The sequence below is a fragment of the Cinclus cinclus genome, chromosome 6, assembly GCF_963662255.1.
Source record: "Cinclus cinclus chromosome 6, bCinCin1.1, whole genome shotgun sequence".
Taxonomy (NCBI): Eukaryota; Metazoa; Chordata; class Aves; order Passeriformes; family Cinclidae; genus Cinclus; species Cinclus cinclus.
Genome location: NC_085051.1, coordinates 46732572 through 46751806, shown reverse-complemented (window position 1 = coordinate 46751806; position 19235 = coordinate 46732572). Strand labels below are relative to the sequence as shown.

Sequence of the window (19235 nt, the reverse complement as noted above, 5' to 3'; positions counted from 1 at the left end):
GCACTGTCCTGAAGAGTTTTAGGTGCTAAACAGTGAGGGAGAGTGGACTACAGCAGAGATAATGGATTTTTATGGATTTTCTAATTCCTGATTTCCAAATAGGAAGCAGGGTGATGGAAGATGAAAAGCTAGGAAGAGTTCCCAAAAGATAAATTCTCAGCCCGTGAGCTATAGTGTGGTCAGTGTATCTGTGCTGGCTGCTTGTCCTGCACAGTAACCACCAGGTACTTTAGTCTATCTTCACTGAGGACAGATCTAATTTGTATTTCCTTCCCAATCCACCTCATGACAATTCTTTGTTGGCACATACTGAGTCATCTAGCCAAAATCACACAAAGTATCCCTTAACAGTAGCTATTATTAAAGACTAGACTTGTCATTTGGATGCAGGTAAGATTTTCTTAGGATCTTGGTAATGAAAGATACTAAAAGCAGGTTTGGTGTAATGAAAATCATCTTTGAATTATCAGTGATGGGTGACAGCATCTGATGTTTCATGGCACTGGTCCTGACATCATCAAATACCACAATTTGTTAACATCTTGAATGGGCATTGGGGTTTCTAGGGTTTCTTGCTAGCTCCCCTTTAATAACTCTTCTGCTCTCCAGCTGATTAGACTTTACTTTGGGCCGCACATGACAACTCATTGCAGTACTTCTGTCCATGGTGAAGACTGTGACACAAGTTGTGCTGTGTCAGGCCTACTCTTCCAAACACCAGAAAAATGTACCTCAGGGACTTCTTAGCCATGTGCTATCCTTGCATTGAATGGGCCTTTCAGTTTTTTGTTCTCTGAATTTGCCTTATCTGTTCTGAACCTACGAAACTATTGAAAATCTATATTCACATTCGCATCACAGTTTTGCTCGAGTGTTGTGCATGATCCACCACAGAGGCAGAGATAATACAAATGGTCTTTGAAATCCCAGAGCATGAAGATACCTAAGATTTATGCTTGAATGGGACAGAAATAAACTGTGCAACCACACAAAATACTTATCCACGCCTTATTGATGGATTGTCTTCTTCCACTTGCAACCTCTTGCAATTTTACATTCAAACAAAAATGCCATGGAAGTGTTTTGATATAACTTTTATGTCTATCCATTATAGGCACTCCCTTGAAGATCTATGGCTAGTTTTCTCCTCAGTGGAAATAATCTGGGATTCTTTGGAGTTTTGTTTTTTTTTTTTTTTATTTCCCTGCCAAATGTCTAGTTTTGACTTTACCAACCGCATCTGCACATACTGTATGCAGTAGATGGGCTGGACAGGACACCCAATGTTTCCCAGGTCTGATATCCTTCAAGAGGATACCTAATGTCTGGCCAATTGTTGCACCAGTAGTTTTTTCAGTGTGCAAATATCTGCTCTCACTTAGTAAGCCCATATAAAGTAGATAATCCAGGGCAGACAGCCTGGGATTATACTACCTGTTTCAACTGTGAAGGCTGCTTACCAAAAATACTTTATTGCATTGTATTGGCTGGGTCAGTCAGAGTTTAATGGCACCTCATGGTAAAGGGCAATCTTAGAGAATGCCAGACATGAAATACAGAACTGAATGTGCCCACTCAGGCCCAACCAAAAGGATTTGCTGCTACCAGTAAAGCTGTTTATACCTGTCAGTTGCATAAATCTTTAGTGAAGTCACCAAGGTACTATTCAGTGCAAAATGTGAGGAGTCAAGGTGTTCTGCATAGACAACTTCAGGATCATCAGTTTTTCTGGAAGAAACTCCACAGGAGGCCTCCATTGTAAAAAATGTTGCATTCAAGTGGAAATACATTTCCAGTTATTACCACAAAAGGTGAAGACTGAGAGTAAGCAAATCTGCTTGTTATAAAGCAAATGGATTAGGATCAACATCTTACTTCTCTGGAGTGGAGCTCTAACAACTGCTACAAGGATGATTTGGGAACAAAACCAATCCCACAGCCACCCGTTGCTTTAAGTGAAAGACATTGTACCCCTGCAAGAAAAATGCACCACAGAAGAATGGAGGATCTGTCATCTTCAAACAGTCTTGGTACCATATGTGGTGAGACCATGGCCCTCATTTTGTTTTCACTTCACTTCACTTATTAATATTACTGGAAGCAGGGAACATGGAAAATGAAAATATCCTTTTTAAGCTTAGTGCAGGCTGAAAAAAAATAGAATTGGCCAGATCCCAAGATACCACTCCTAAAACAATAAGCAGGCATGACAAAAAGAAAGCTTTTCCATTTAGCAAACATTAATGTCATTGTTATTAAATTTATGGTTAGATAAAATCACTGTCTAGATACTACCAATTGTGTGTGATATGTTATGAAGGGGGATCCAGATTTTTTAGCCCAATCGCAGAAGCAATAGCTGAACTGAATAACATACTTATGGACCTATATAGTCTAGACTTGTTATCTTACCCTTTTCCCACTTCCCCCACCATTTTGCCAACCTTCATCTGGCCAATAAATACATGGGAACCGGTTTCTGGCAGAGTTAATTACCTCTAATTGTGCCCCTCTTGTTATCTTACCAGCTTTGACTCACCATAAATTGTTCCGACACAGATGTTGGCAAGCTAAGAACTCTAGACTCTCTCCATATGTATAATATGTATGTATTTATTTATATATCTGAACATTTTAGATATACTGCTGTGGTAGACTGGATCAGTTATTTCATGACTGCGACTATTGTACAGCTGACTGGCTGTGCTTGCTGCCTTGGGGCAGATACAGAGATGTAATTCCTGCCCTCTGCTGCCTGCTCCAGCCCAGGGCATTGGTGAGATACTTTAAGTCATGACCTAACAAAGTCTGGGTTAATAAGAATCAGGGGAGGATCAAGGGAGTAGCATTGCTAGGATGACATAGTGTTTCAGCAAATGCCAGTGCACAGTATGCTGGAATAAAAAATAGTTTAGGTATCAATAAATAAAACATAGGAATTTGGGTTGGGTGGAAAAATGACACAATTTATCTTTTGGCATTTCCATTTCTGACATCTAGAGGCAAACCTGATGCCTGAAACATCAGGGAAGATACTGAGCAAGGCGTGATTCAAAATGAACTTCTGACTCTGAAAGGCATTTTTAATCAGTTAGGTTCCAGGGTCCTGGCTTATATAAATGTAGGAATGCTATTCACCTCCTTTGAAAAAAAAACAACAAAAAACAAACAAACAAACAAACAAACAAAAAAACACCAGACCCCCTAAAAAAAACCAACAAAACAAGAAAAAACCCAAGCCCACAACAAAAACACCCTAGGGGCTTGTAATAAAACCCCAAATACATTAAACTAAATAAAGATGGGGGCGGGGAAATTAAAAGAAAATAGTATTATTGTCAGGAAATTGATTCCAGGGAAGTATACATTTTTTGGTCAGGTAAAGGTTGATTTTTGGTTGAACTTTCTGTCAGAAAAATTGCAGTGAGATGGCTTGCATTGGTGTGGGTAGGAAGTAATTTTTTAATGTCTCTGAGTTGTGTTTGTACATCTCTCAAACTCCTCTTCATCTTTTACTTTTGAGTGGGGTTGCACAACCTTTTCAGCAGCCTATCCCTAGGACTGAACACTGCCCTGTAGCATGGAAGTCCCAGCTCAGTGACATAGCAAATGTGGAAGTAACAAAAAGCTTGAGATGAGAGACTTTCCTTGAAGAGAAAAACTGAATCACTGGGTCACCTGCAAAACTGAGAGATTTGATGTGCATCCTCAGTTCTCACTGTCCTAAGACATTTATTATTGTGAATTTTCCTTCAGGCTGTCATCATTCTCTCTACTCCTCCAAACTCTGATGCTGTGCACAGAAGCAGTGTACACACTGAACAGTATGAAAGATCTTTTGTTGTTGCTATTTCTAACATTTTCCTTCTGTATTTCTGTGTTGCAGATATAGATGAATGCGCTTCAGATTCTCACCAGTGTAACCCCACCCAGATCTGCATAAATACTGAGGGGGGCTATACCTGTTCCTGCACTGAAGGCTACTGGCTGCTAGAGGGCCAGTGTTTAGGTAAAATCCTTATGTGATATATAGTATCTGAGTGTCTGTGAATATGTACCTGTGACTCCCTGAAATAATTTCACTAAGAACTTTTGTCAAGCACACAGTTAAACCTTCAGCTATGTGGAAACTGTCTTTTGTCTCTGCAAGTACCAATGAGATGTTTGGCAGAGAGAGTCCCTCATGGGACAAAACTGTAGATGTAAATGCCATATGACTAGCATCATAATAGTGTAATAACTGGGCTCTTCATATGCCCAGTCTGAAGGACTCCCTTTCAGATAAGATCAATTGCAAGCATGTGTGCATAAAGATTTTTGCCCAAACAGGCCTGTGCTTTCCTTACTGTAACAGTAAGGACCTGAAGGGATCTGTATTTGGTACCAAGAAATGGGACAGACAGTAAATCCTTAGTCAACCAATTATTTTGTTTGGGGATGAGAAAAAAATTACCTCTGAACTGGGTGCCATTTCATGATCTTCCATGCAGTTTTATTTCAATTTTATTCTTTTCCTTGCATCAGTGTTCATCCTTTTAGTTCTGTCCTGCTGAAAAAAAAACATCGCCCAACAAACAGCACAGGAAAACAAAACTTTAATCTCTCTTCTCCTCCAGCCCTTTCCCCTCACTTGACATGCTCATGGGATGATGATGTAGAAGTTAATTTTAGGTACACAAGGAGGACCTAGGAATCAGCATACAACTTTTTTAAAGAAAACTTGCACGTTGGATTTTTCCCTGCAGTGCAGGCTGTTTGGTGCCAGCTCTTCGGAGCTGGACCATCCTGTCACACCTCCATTGGAAGGAGAATGGGCTTTCTCTGCCCATTCATCCCTGGAGCATCTCCAGTTACTTTCCAGCTTTCTCCTCCCAAGTACCAATGCGGTGAAGGACTCACTCATAGCTGCTTTCCTGACTGCTGCAAACATTTGCTGTGTAATTCACCTTGCAGGCACCCGGCTGAGCCCTGTCCAAGCTGAGGTCTCTGCAGCCAGAGCCACTTCAGGGAGCCACTGTCTTGTAGTTCTCCTGGGATAAGAAGTCTCCAAGGCCTCTTCTCCTTAATCCATGATAAATCTACTTCTCTTAGGAAAAAACAGCTTGTGCTGGGGAATGTACAGGCATATGTGATAGGGAGGGGATGAGGGAGGAAAGGAAGGCAGATTCTGCTCTGCATCACCTGTTCTGTTACCCATTTACTTCTCCCAGTTACAGGCCAAATGAAAGGGTTGTGTGCAGCATTCTGGATTTGAACATAGATCTAAAATACTCTTCTGCTTGATGGTTAAAGCAGAGAACTGAAATGACTGCACTGATGAATTGATCTGAGTACCTGATTGTGCTATTTAAATAGGGAATAACATCCCAGTTCTGCTCTATTTAAGTAATCATGGGGTGGATTATTGCAAGGCAATGCAAAAGAGGAAAAGCAAATTGTGTTTAGAGTTGCTATATTTTCCCCTAAATTTCAAAGGGAAATTTCAGTTTCAGAAGTATCAGTTTTCCATACTTTATACTGGCATTGGAGATGTGATTTTTGCTGCCATAAAGCAGTAATGGAATATTTACTGTAATCAGAGGGCCAAGTTGGGGGTTAGAAACAGATTTTTTTGGTGCGCTGTTTGTAGTACAGTGGAATTCAGTGGAATTACCAATTCCCAATTACTGCTAGTAAATCACTGTTACAAAATCTACACTTCTAGCTGTTGCAATTATCCTTTAAAGTTTACACAGAGGAGCCAGAGCAGCAGTATCCCCTTGACCCACCCATAAAGAAGCAGCCCTGTAGAAGTTCTTATCCTCAAAATGTAGCACTCTTGTGATAACTGTCCTGCAAAAGACAAAGCACGTACTTAACATAATGCATTGGGTCAGTGCAATGAGGAATGAATTTACTTCAGACCCATTTTGTTTTTGCAGGATTTGGTGAAGCCTGCTGCTGGTGTGTTCACCACCACTGACCTGGCCTTTAGTTTATCTTGCTGACTGCATATAATATACTGGGTTTTCTATTGCATAAATTTAGCTTCAAAGCTTTAAAGTAGCCATTTTAAAAATATCTATAAATCAAAAGCCAGTTGATGCTGAAGGAAATGTTAAGGCTTTGAAAGGACAGCTATTCCAGGTGTTTCATTTTAGTTTTTAGTTCTGAGGCAAAACTCTTCTAGCACTTACCATCTTCTATATCTTAGAGCATTTTCTTGTGCTCATAGCACTCACTTGCATGCATTGCTAATACTGCAATTCAGCCCAAACTGCTATTTTGGCATTAAATTAACTGTTCATACAGTCTGTAACTTGTCAGTTAAAAAATCATATAAAAAGAGAATGCGGCTATTTGGAAAAAAATCTGTCAAGAATATCCTCACTAAAAAAAGAAGCCTGTAGTAACAAACGCTGCTGTTCCAATGAGCAGCTTTGGTATATGTGGAGGCAAAGAAGGTTTCTATTTTGATTCTGCCAAAATTTTGCTGCAAGGTTGGCTGTGGTTGTGCTGGCAGCCTGTGCTTCCAGGTATCCTTTGGGGGAGCTGCTTAAAGGAACAAACTGGGCTGCCTGATTTAAACTGAAGATTACAGCAATGACAATCAATTCATGAGACACACTGTAAATGTCAGATGTGGATAAAACCACATTACCACATTCTGCTGGGGAGAGGTATATTTTAACTGTAACTCCACATCTGAACGCCTGGAAGTTTGGCTGTTATGTCCATCAGCAGTGTGCTGGGTTATTTCTGTGTTATCAGTACTGTTGGCTCAGTGTGCTGGCTGCTTTGTATCTCATGTGGAAATGCAGACCACTCTACTTTCCATCCTTCCACCCACAGATATAGATGAATGTCGCTACGGCTACTGCCAGCAGCTGTGTGCCAACGTGCCCGGCTCCTACTCCTGCACGTGCAACCCAGGCTTTACCCTTAATGACGATGGGAGATCGTGCCAAGGTATGTGGATGGTAAACCACAGCAGAAACCTTTGGTTCCCCCTCAGCCACACCATTAAAACTTGCTTGGTTTTTAGAGCACAAGTAACCTTCCCAGCATGGCTTTTGAAGATGGGTTTGTCAGACAGGTATTTCTGTAGTTTCACAGTACCTCGGAGGGGTTTGGGTGCAACATGACAAATGCATCAGGATGAATATGCACAGAAGCCCAAACTTCAATTCACTCAATTCAGTGGAATTACCAAATTTAGGCACTGAATGTATTATTAAAATCTGAGGTTATGTGACCCAGCTGAGACAGGAAACCTTTGTCAGGTCAGTAAATCAGCGTCTCTCAAGATCCAGACTGTAATCTTAAGCATTAGACCAACTTTTGCTGTGATGTGCTACCTCAGAGTCAACACAACCTCTTCAGAGTCTCCCTAGTAAAGCAGGGAGCATCTTCCCACATGCTGCGGGAGAATGTCTGTGCTAATGATGCCCAGAAGTTGTTAATGTCCTACAAGGAAAAAAATACTGCTTTTGCCTTAGCCTGAGGTTTCCATAAGGACCTCTTGTCATTGTATTATTTTTCTCAGGAAAGCCTTGCTGTATTTTTTCTCAGATCTGTTATGCCAGCATTGGTTCAATGGTTTTCAAATTGCAGGATAAGGACAAAAACATTTGTAATAAAAATTTTATCCCCATCTAACATGTTATTTCTTTTAATTGAAGATATTCCCAAAATGCTTCACTTCCACATATGTTGTGTTTCCAACATGCTATTCCCAGGCATCAACCTGAATCCAAATAAACAACACCAACTTAGTTATACTTTTTCAGAACAAATAATTCTGACTATAGCTAATCTCTTTGAAATGCTCTGCAGTAAAAAAAAAAATGAAAACAGAGTTTGGGGAGAAGTCAGTGATGAATTTGGCATTGTTTCCCATAGATGTGAATGAATGTACAAGTGAAAACCCTTGCACTCAGACCTGCGTCAACACCTACGGCTCTTTTCTCTGCCGCTGTGAACCTGGCTATGAACTGGAAGCTGATGGAGTTAACTGCAGTGGTAACTGTCTTATTTACTGTTTTGGTTTTTTTTAATACTAGTATGTTTACTTTTTCAAAGGTATTGTTTTGTACATACTTTTTAAAAAGTTGTTTGCCTTGGTCCATGGTAGCAACAGGATAGCTGCAACTCATATGATCTTCTTTCCAGCTAAAGCACTCAGCAAATATCCAGAAAAGATCAGTGCAGGAGAGCCATAAATTGTTTTAAAGAAATAAGTTAAATATTCAAAAGCTCCAAGGTAACAGCAAAACATAGGAAAGCACTTTGTAATGCTGAACAGGAAGCTTTATTAGAGCAAGTAGAGATAGTCCTAGAACATTCTTCCATGATGAAAGAAATACTTTATATGAAGCACTTTTCCATTTGCCTGTTGAATGTATGTATTTCTCTTGCTCCTAACGACTGCTCATTTCTGCCTCAAATTTTCCCCAGCTTCTCCTGTATGGCTCTGGCTTCACTTTAGAAACAGTATATGATTTCTTCGTACAGATATTGCTAACCTGTTCAGCACACAGCAGAATAAATTGTGCTTATGTCACTGTAATTTTTCCTCTCCAGTTTTTCTTTTTATTTTATTATTTTATTTTAATTGAAGGAAAAACTTATTTCTTTGCTTATTGTTCCATCAGCCTGATAAAATTAGAGAATTCAGCCAATACTTCTTGGAAGGAAAAATGCACTAGAAAACACTTGAGTTTTAATTTACAGTAAACAGATGTAGCATGCTGTTTCTGAGAGAAAAGACATGTGAGATGCAGTGTAAATGATTAGTGTTTCCCAACATATTTTTCCTGCAAATCTCTATATTATAAGGGAAGAAACAAATATCTAAAAGGTCTTAAGAATTAAACATTTAGACTGCAATACCTAACTTAGTGTTCTGCTTTCTGAGGGGTTTTCTTTTTCTGAGTTAGACTCCTGAATTTTTTTTTATGTATTCACTTCCTGAGCTGCCTGGGGGTCTGAACCAGATAAGTCCATTGCAATGCCCAATAAGGTGATTCTTGAGCTTCATCCATGTCTGAGAGCTAAGCCAGCAAAAGGGTCTTTCCACCATCCAGATACAGAGCAGAAAATCTTTTCCTGACAATCTTGTGCAAAAAAAATGTTTGACAAAGCAGGTCAAGTTTCTCTGAATGAGGTTCTTCCACTTCCCAGCAATCACCAGACATTTGAGGCTTGCAGAGGGAATGCCTGGTTAGGAGGACACTCTTATCAAACACCCAGGATTCAGATTTACTTCAACAGGAGCAGGGTTAGTCCATGACCTAGCAGCCAACTTACCTTGAAGCTGGGAGGCATTCTTACCCCAATTCAAGGAGAGAGGCAGAGATTTCAACCTGGCTTCCCCAGTATCATTATTTTCTAATCACAGAGGTCTTCCAAGTGCATCAGATGTGCTCTGAAATGACAACCATCCTGTTGTCTGCGCATAGTCAGCAGAATTGCAGGAGTGATTATGAGCACTGTGGGCTTAACAGCAGAAATGTAGGACTCTCGGGGCTCTAAGTCCCTCAGCACCTGACAGCAGCCAAGCACCAGTTATACATATCCAGTATGCTGGAGGTCTTTGGCCAGCATGCCAGAGGGTGTCTGATATCTCACTCACTTTATGGAGTCAGCCCTCAGTCCATGTATTTTCGGGAAGATGTTTACTTCAGTGAACTCATGGGGGAAACTCACACAATTGCAGGACTATGTAGGTGTAGAGTTCCTTTCATCTCCCTTTTGATAACCTGATTTCAGCCCTAAAGCCACTTGGATATATTTGGACTTCAAATAATTTCCAATCCATCTGCACAAAACACCAGAAGTGGATAAATGGACTGAACCCAATTTAGAAGAAAGGGAAATTCAGTCTGAAGAGTAAAAGTGATTTGCCTGGGAGAGTCAACATGTCAGAGCTGGGAATAAGAACTTGGGAGTTCCTGGCTGGGGCTCTGGCCTTTGTTTCTTTCTTCCCCTGAACAGAGAAATAAGGAAATGATTAGTGGCAGCCTCCCTGGGCCGTGTGCCTTTGCATGTGTTTTCCCCTCAGTCATCCATGCCTCCATGTGCAGCTCTCAAGTTCGTCTTTCTCACTCAAGCACGGTTCTGCAGAACTCAATGACTGGTCAGTTCATGAGTGCAAGGGGTAAAAAGCACAGTTTCTGCTTTCAGTCAGATATTTGACAGACTGCCTAGCTTCCTGGGTATCTGGGAGAGGGCTGGGCCTTCCAGTGTGTCTGACCCAGGCTGGGATGTGCTCTTGTAGTCTTGCTGGAATGACTTGGAAGTAACTGACTAGAGGCTGAGAAACATAAAACAGACAGGGCTGGTTGCAGGTGTTCTGCTGGAACCTGTGTGGCCCTGGAAAAGTGAAGCTTGCCCTCCAAAAAAAAACAGGGAAAAGGAAAAAAAATAAGAAAACTACTGCCATGTCTTTCCTTTTAAATTACAGTTGCAGCTTTGTTGTCAGAGTATATCTCTGACGTAAAACAGAAATGAAAACATGGCCAACTGGTGACAGGTATTAGAAAAGAAAAATAAATAAATAAAAGCCATACATTGTGTTCAGCAGCAGCTTTGGTTTCCTTAGGAAACAAGTGTTTAATGAAGAACTCATTGTATAGCATTTTGTCAGGTTGCTGCAGAGCTCTAGGGAGCTGGAGAGTGCCAGCTTCCAGCTGAAGTAATGGGCAAGTAGTCTGGATGGCCACCTGCCTGCAGGACTGCTCTTTTGACAAGAGAGCCAAAGACACTAAACTTTGTTTTACCACTGCAGACATGGACGAATGCAGCTTCTCAGAGTTCCTCTGCCAGCACGAATGTGTGAACGGGCCTGGTTCTTACTACTGCACCTGTCCTTCAGGCTATAACTTGCTTGACGACAGTAGAAGCTGCCAAGGTAAAATTCCTGCACTGATTAAAACCCCTGGGGACCAGAAAATGGATCCTGTGTCTAGAAAGAGGCTTGCAAGAATTGAGATGTTTGGTCTTGGCATTACACAGTGAAGTACTCGTAGGGGCCAATTATACAATTCTGGTAAGAATGTCATCATGTGAATATTCCTGCTGAGTTGAACTGGTGTGTTCTTTTAAGACTTTACTGGCTAGGAAACAGCTACACCAGAAATACCTCAAATGCTCTCCCCTCTGCTGCACATCTCTACTTTTCCCATTGTCTAAGGTCAGAGAATTTGAGCAGCCAATTCCTTTTTTTTTTTTTTTTTTAGCATTTAGCATTTAGCATGTGGGAGCACTCTAATAAGCAGAAATGAATGGAGTAAAAACTGATCTTAAAAGAAGGGACAGTTATGAAAAGGCCACCTCTCACAGTGCAAGAGTTTTATGAATTTTGGGGCAATTCTTTAAGATGGAAACTAGTTTGTATGACTGGTATCTTGTACATATTTCCCTGCTTTAGCCACTCTCTCCTTGTGTTTTAGATATCAATGAATGTGAAATAAGAAACTTCACCTGCACTTCACAGCAGACATGTTTCAATATCCCAGGAGAATATAAATGTTTAGACCCAGTACGATGCGAGGAGCCTTATCTGCAGATTAATGAGAAGTGAGTAACATACCTACAGCTACAAAAGCAAATTCTATCTGTGAGAGTTGTATCAAAAGTAAACCAAATGAGCTGCAATTTTACACCACAGCCATGAAGTCTGTCTAAAGACCTATACATACATGCTATTGCTACCTTTACCACTGTTAAGCTTTATAAAAATAATAAATTGCAATTCCTTGCCAGGTCACCAGGTATGATATGATATGATATGATATGATATGATATGATATGATATGATATGATGTGATATGATATATGATATGATATGATATATCATACTCAGATGTATGTGAACGTAGACTGGAAAAACAGCTATTAATTAGTTGAGAAAGCAGCAAGGATTGTGATGTAATAGGAGATATTTACTTACATTACTAACTGACTTCATATATGCTCAGATGCAGCCTATTTGTTAGTAGGAGTATTTCGTGCAAATGGTAACTAGTTTATGCCTGGGAATTACTTTAAAATATTAGAGTACAGTTAGAGCAGGATCCAAATATTTTCTTACTGATTAAAGGTTAAAAGTTCAGAGTAGTTCAGAGACTGATTCACCTTGCCCAGAAAGTGGGTGTGTGTGGATGGGGCTGCTAACACTGTCTGTCTTGACTGGGAATCATTTGAGCAAGCAAACATTAAAACCTACATTTCTAAAAATAGCCTGTTTCTTTTATGTTTTTGTATATATTTGCTAGGGCTCAAAATAGTTCCAGACATACCTCAATATACTGCAGTCCACATTATTTCATCCACAGTGTTTGCACTAAACCCAGTAACCTGGAATTGCTTGGTAGCTTAATATATTTTATAGAAAGGCAAGAGATTAATAATTAGCTTTTTACTTTAGAATCTATTAATGTATTTACATTGCTTTCTGAGCTAGGGCAGCTGAAGAGTGGACACATAGTGGTTATCTAGTTTGGGGTTTTCCTACCTTGGTGATACCGTCTAAAACTGGAATTTGAAATAACTGAATCCTCTGTATCTAAATTCCCCAGAGCCCAACTACAAAGTCCTTGCAGAGCAGCTTGCACCAGAACTTGATTTCTGAGCTTTGTGTTTGGTGGCTTTGGCTCATGTCTAGATAGAACTGCACTTAATTTGTGACATACGTCTAGAAGTGGTCAGTATAAAAGCCAAGTGAATTCCTTGCACCTGTGTTTTCTGTGGAAGGAATTGGGTGATCATAATGCCAGGAACCTCTTTATAGGAAACATGCCAGCTGCACTGTCTGAAATTGATGTCAATAGTGGAGAAAATATAGTCAAAAAGACCCTTGCCCAGTCAAATCCCCAGTATGGCTTTTCTAAAGGGATATCCTGCCTTACAACTTTCTTAGACTTCTCTGAAGAAATCAGCACAATGTGACTAGGGCACATGGACTGATGCAGTCTGTTTGCATTTCCAAAGGCTTCTGAAAAGACGCTCACATAGTTATTGTGGAAATTATATTGTAAGTAACAGAGAAAGGTCCCTGGAACAGAAGAGTAATAGGCTAAAAGATAAAAATTTAACAGAGGATAGTATTGAATTGTCAACTTTCCCACTAAAGTTCTGCAGAGGTCTGAGCTGGACCTACTTGGTCCATCATAAGCAACCTGAGAAAAAAGCCTGAGAGATGGGCAAAGTCTCCAACAGTATCTGAAGACAGTAGATAAAAGAGTGGGTAGAAAAATATTGCAGATTAAGCCTCAATGACTGTGCAATAAAATAGCTGATGAAATTCAATGTAGATTAATTTAAGGTAAAAAGAAAATCCCAAATTCACATATTAAATATGAGCCACGAATTTTATCACAATCCATGTAAACTGAAATTCTAGTTCCATGATCTTCAGTACTCACTAGACATCAGAAAAACAATCTGAATTTCAAGTGTTAATAGGCAGAGAATATCCTTGGAGCACATGCTATTGTGTAACACATCTTTAAGACTGCAGTTCCTTCCCCTCTTGACAAGAGAAATATGAGTGGATAAAGATTCATAAGAAGAGTATGGATTAACTTCCTTGTGAGGAACAGCCAAGTTAGAGTATGTCAGCCATGAACAGGGTCAAATATGAAGCCCTGAGATGGGTGAGGAAGATGAGCAGGGATTGATGGGCTTCTCTCCTTTCAGCAGAGCAGCTGGAAGCATCAGATAAAGTCAGAAAGAGGCCATACAAAAAGAGATGAAGGGGACTGTGGAGCTCCTGGCCTTAGGAGGCTGTGGATGCCAAACATTCATGTGGGAAGCTGGAAAAGCTGATGGATAAGAAATGCATTAATAGCTGACAAATACAAAGAAGAAAGTTTTGTTTCAAGGAGTCCCTGAGTCACAAACAATTGGAGGCTGTTGATGGATGTGTCATATGCTTGGCTTGCTATACTCTTCTTCCTTAAGGCTCTGCATTTGATGTTAGAGCTTTGGTTTGTTCCAGGATGTGCATGTTTTCATGTAGTATACAAAATCTGGTGAAACAAAATTCACTACTGTTTATGTAGTACTGTCAGTGAAATGACCTAATAATAATTTGGGTACAGTTCAGTTTAAGTTACTATCAGAACAAACAAGTACCGAGTATTCTACACTTGTAGGGCTGCTTCAAAGAAAGTTCATATTTTTGAGTGATCTAAGGGGAATGCCAAGGTATTTTGGCTGAGAAAACAAGAAAAAGGAGGCAGGATATATGCCAGAATAGCAACACAGAGAATGTTAAAAGTGAGAAAATTCATTAAAGGTTTCATTGATTCATTTAGCTGGTCAACAACATTATTTGTTTATTAATTTATGCACCTATATTAGCATATAAAATATGAAATGTTACAGCAATTTGTTACCCCTAATGACAATTCTATCTCTGGCAATCAGCCGCTGCATGTGTCCAGCTGAAAACCCTGGGTGCAGAGATCAGCCGTTCACCATCCTGTACAGAGTGATGGATATGGTGTCTGGGAGGTCTGTGCCTTCAGACATTTTTCAGATGCAAGCAACAACTCGCTACCCTGGAGCCTATTACATCTTCCAAATCAAATCAGGGAACGAGGGCAGGGAATTCTACATGCGGGTAAGTCTAGTGCTCACTGGGGGAAAACAAAGAATAGCTTTTCATTAGTTGAATGTCCTGATAGCACAACTGAGCTTTTCATGACTATCACTTAAACCTTCAGTATGAAGCATTTTTTCACACAAAAACATGCAGAACAGTGTGCTGATCTGCAGAAACTGCTGGATCTCTCAGGAGAGTAACCTACCCAAAGCAAACATGCTTCTCCTCTGAGACAGTAGGTTGAGGAAAGCCCAGAGCTGTACCCATGTCTAAGAATAGCTTGGTCTCCCAAGCTCAAGAGAAACTATTGTGCTAAACTGTTTTTCATTTCATGAACAATCAACAACTGTCACCAAAAGACTCAATGTTTCTTGTCTGTTATATTAAACTTTTTCATTGGAAATTGAAAAACGCGAAAACCAAAAAAAAAAAAAAGCAAAAATCACACCCCTGTATGCCAACAGTTGAGCTTCTGGGTTCTTTGCTTTCATTTGTTATGATTTTTTTCACTGAGAACACACATTTTATGTAGACACTGTTAGAGAAAATGTCATTACTTGGGGTTTTTTAATTTGTTTTCCTCAGAAGATCCCTTTGTTCCCCAGTAATCTTTGCCAGACTGCTGATGTGCAGAGATTACAGGGGTGTCTGCAGAGAATGATGCACATCCACAAGGGACATTCAGGAGGTTGATTTAGTTCTGTGGCTACTGAAGGTTCCCATCCCTCACAGAAATGAGTAGTGGGATAGATTCCAGGACACATTTCTCACAGGAACCTCAGGTTCCTACTGTAAGAAAAGGAAAATGTTTCAAAATCCTGAATTGACAAGCGGTCCCATTACAATCATTTGTATTGCACAAGAGCTTTCCTGTTGCAAAGTCATTACTGATCCCACTGACCTTGTCCCCTCATTTGGGCTGATCTAGCAGGTGCCCCCATTGCCCAAGCCTGCTGTTCCAGTGATTTACCTCACAGTCATTCGCTGGGCAGTGCAAGGGCATGGCCGGGTGACAGGGACACTGTGTCCTTGCTGAGGCACCAGGACCCAGCCTGGCACGGACCAGGCAACATGCCAGCACCTCCTCATGACCATGTCAGCCTTCTCTGATCAAAGGTAACAAACACCCAGTTTTGAGGTAAAACCGGACAGGTAAAACAGGACCTAATATGTCTATGTAAGTTCCCAACAGAAAACAAACTACAGTTGGTTTTAACATCAGCAGCTTTGGTTTTTAAATCCACATAATCCACTGTTCTGGTCAGATACTACAAAGATCTGCTTCCATTTAATAAAGGACTGGTTTTCTGAAGTGCCATTTCACATTCAAAGATCTCTTTGGAGGGTAACATTTGTGCCATTGACATACACAATGTACCACAAACCCAGACCCCATTGACATGGGAACACCTGTTCTCCAGGTTCTGTTAACAAAATCTCTTCTGGGTGTCCACTGCTTCACAGTAACACTGTTCTTTACATCAAACTAAAAAGTACCACAAACAAACAAACAAAAATGTATAATTACTTGTTTACAACCTAAATCCATGTTTTCATTTTTTTTTCTTTTTTTTGAGCAATATCAAGTATCTGTGTTCAATAGCTACTTCAATGTGCAGAGCTCCCAAAGGCTTTACAAACCGTAGGAGGTGATAGTTCACGCTGAAAAGAAGCCAAATGCTGTAAAGATACTCTGTCCCATCAGTTGCAGTGGTTTCAAACAATAAAACAGAAAACACCTTTTTTTGCTGCTTGAAGACTCTAGTGAGACTGTAGTTTTGAAGAACTAGTTTTGGCAATCTCACTTTCTTTCTCTTGTTTTATGCACAGCAAACAGGACCAATCAGTGCTACTCTGGTGATGACCCGCCCCGTGAAGGGGCCCCGCACCATTGAGTTGGACTTGGAAATGATCACTGTTAACACTGTCATCAACTTCAGAGGAAGCTCTGTCATCCGGCTGAGGATATTCGTATCACAGTACTCCTTCTAAACCTCCAGTTTGTGCCCTGGAAGCATTCATCCAAAAGAGACAGTTCCTCCTGTGCAGAGCTCTCTCCTCAAAAGCCAGTACCTATAGCAGCTCCAGACCAAATCACTATTTCCACAAACCCGGTGACCTATGCTTGTCTGAGCAGGGAGGCCTCTTCATGCACAGTCCTGACCAGGATGCAAACATCTGAAGATCCCATATGATTCTCTATGTGGTCATGTATTTTAAGGACTCTTCTTCTCACTGTAAACACTTCTAGGGCATGAGTCTATGTGAAAGACTGTGAACCTTTGTAGCTCCAAGGCTGCTTAGCAGAAAGCACCAAAAAAAACTGAGGAAAAAGCTGGCTTTTGCAATCTTGCCTTTAAAAAAAATGTTTTCATTATAAATGAAAAACAGACAAGCAGAAACAGAAATAAAAAACCCACCTATTGAAACAAGGGACCTCAGAAGTCCTAATTTGCATTCCAAATTATCTCTGGAATTATCAGTCAGGCACTTTGTTTCAATTCACCCTGCATTTGTCTTAGTTTCACCTGGTTTTTCATTCTATTTTATAGTTGAAATTATTTGTAAATTCATTCCAAAAAACATGTTGTACTATGTAATCTTTTGCTTTCTGACAAACTGTCACATGTTTGGGTTCCTTTCTGTATTAAATCTTTCTATATAATGGAGTTCATAGAAATCTATCCCTGGATGGCGTGTTTTACAACATTTAAGATTTTATGCTTATTTACACTCAAGATCTTTGACACAGGCCTCCACTGCCAGAATAGTGTCCGGCATAAGTAGGGACTTAAGAGCAGATAAGAATCAGAATCTTATTTTTCATCGTTTTCCTGAGTGTAATATTTGCAAACAATTTGTAATGACCACAATGTAAAAATACTAACTCTGTAGTTATGGCTGCAATCAATCTCCTATTCAAAGACCACTCAGGTCAGACCTATCCAAATTCCTTCAGAAAATATGAAATGTTCTTTGCCCTTGCAATCTCTGTCCTGCACTTCTTACTTGGGGGGAAGTAGCTGAAAAGGACTAGGACCAGTCTTATTCATGCTTCTGCCACAAACTAGAGCAGACCATACCAGTATCCCAGTCTCAAACAATGGGATTCCACAGTTTCCATGGGCATTGTCTTCTCAGGTATAACTGCTGTAACCAATAGAAAGTTTCTTCTAAAGTCTAATCTGGATCTCCATTGTAATCTGTTGCTTTTTAGCCTACTTCCAGTAGAAATTGAGAACAGTTTATCTTCCCCTATGCAGCAGCCTAACGTGTCTGAAGACTGTTGTCATGTCTCCCCTCAGACTGTTCTTCTCTAGTCTAAACAAACCCCATTCTTTTGGTCTTTCCTCATACATCACATTTTCTGGACCTTTGATCATTCCTGTTGCTCTCATCTGGATTCTCTCCAGTTGGTTCACATCTTTTTTGAAATGCAGTGCCCAAAACTGTGAAAAGTATTCCAGCTGAGGCTTCTCAGTGCTAAGCTAAATCTATATATATGTGGAATAGTTAAAAAAAAATTAAAAATTGTATAGTTGGAAGGTGTAATGCGTGTTGAAGCCACTGGCATTTTGGTGTTTTATTTTAATAGGGATGAGGGTTTATATACCTTGTTCTTAAATTTGTCTGAAACAAGCTCTTTTGCTTTGTTTTGTCCTTAATGGCTTATTGGCTCTCTAGCATTGCTAAGACAGGAAGGATAATCTTTGCTTTGTCTTTTGAGAACTGGAAATGCCCAGTGCTACTTGGGAGAAGGAGTTTATAAAGATTATAATGTGAGCAACTAGGAGCAGAGTAGCAATGTGAGGTCTTCATTAAAGTGGAGTATTAAATGAGAGAATACAGACTTGGAAAGTTATTACAACACAGACTGCACAGCACAATCAGAAAACTGACTCTTGTTCCTAGTAAGCTTTGTGAATTGGTAGAGACTCTGCTCTTTTTCCTTGTACTCAGCTTGAAGGAAGCCCTGATGCTCTCAGCAATGAAACGCTGGGTTTAGTAGCTTCCGTTTCTTAATGGTTTAAAGGTTTTCTCTCTGCTGCTACATCCCAGGATGCTGTGGCTCAGAGCTCTATCCTTTATTGTAAAACAAAAAGGCTGGAGACTGACTCCAGGGTTTAGTGAGCCAAGCTGAAGGCAGAAAGCCAACAAGTTTTATGAGCAGTCGACTTGGAGGAGATAAATGCAGAGGAAATGGGCAGAGAAATATCAGAAACAAGAATTTGTTTCCTGAGCGTATCATGGCTCATCAAGTACCACAGTCTTGGAGGGAAAAACAGAGATGATCAGGAAGAAAGAATGATAATTTATAACCATGGGACTAAAAGTGCTCCTATTCCAGATGATGAAAATAATACATGGGAAACATGCAGGCTCTGAAGAACCAAAGAGCAACTGAGGGGCAGGCAGGGTCTTGCACTGAAAGATGTCCAACGTTTAAAATGCTGACAGCTTTCCCAGTGCTTAAAATCCCCTCTTCCCCTCTTTTTGTTCTCCTGTGTTATGCCTTCTTTATGCCCAATAGAGGAGTCCTTTCTTCCTGCCACCACATCTCCTCCTGGAGTGAAGCACACCCTGCTAGACATCAGACAGTTTGTTATTTCTGGCCTGTGCTCCCATGGCCCCTACATACCAACCT

General features: G+C 40.3%; 1 protein-coding gene across 1 annotated transcript in view; it reads left to right on the top strand.

The window, feature by feature from the left end:
* FBLN5 (fibulin 5) overlaps nt 1-17157 on the top strand; it is a 44881-nt gene extending 27724 nt beyond the window's left edge. The window contains exons 5-11 of the mRNA XM_062494508.1: nt 3887-4009; nt 6832-6948; nt 7882-8001; nt 10769-10891; nt 11433-11559; nt 14413-14608; nt 16421-17157. Of these exons, the coding sequence (XP_062350492.1) occupies nt 3887-4009; nt 6832-6948; nt 7882-8001; nt 10769-10891; nt 11433-11559; nt 14413-14608; nt 16421-16582 (968 nt within the window). The 3' untranslated portion in view covers nt 16583-17157. The remainder of the gene's footprint in view (nt 1-3886; nt 4010-6831; nt 6949-7881; nt 8002-10768; nt 10892-11432; nt 11560-14412; nt 14609-16420) is intronic.
* Nucleotides 17158-19235: the final 2078 nt, after the last annotated feature.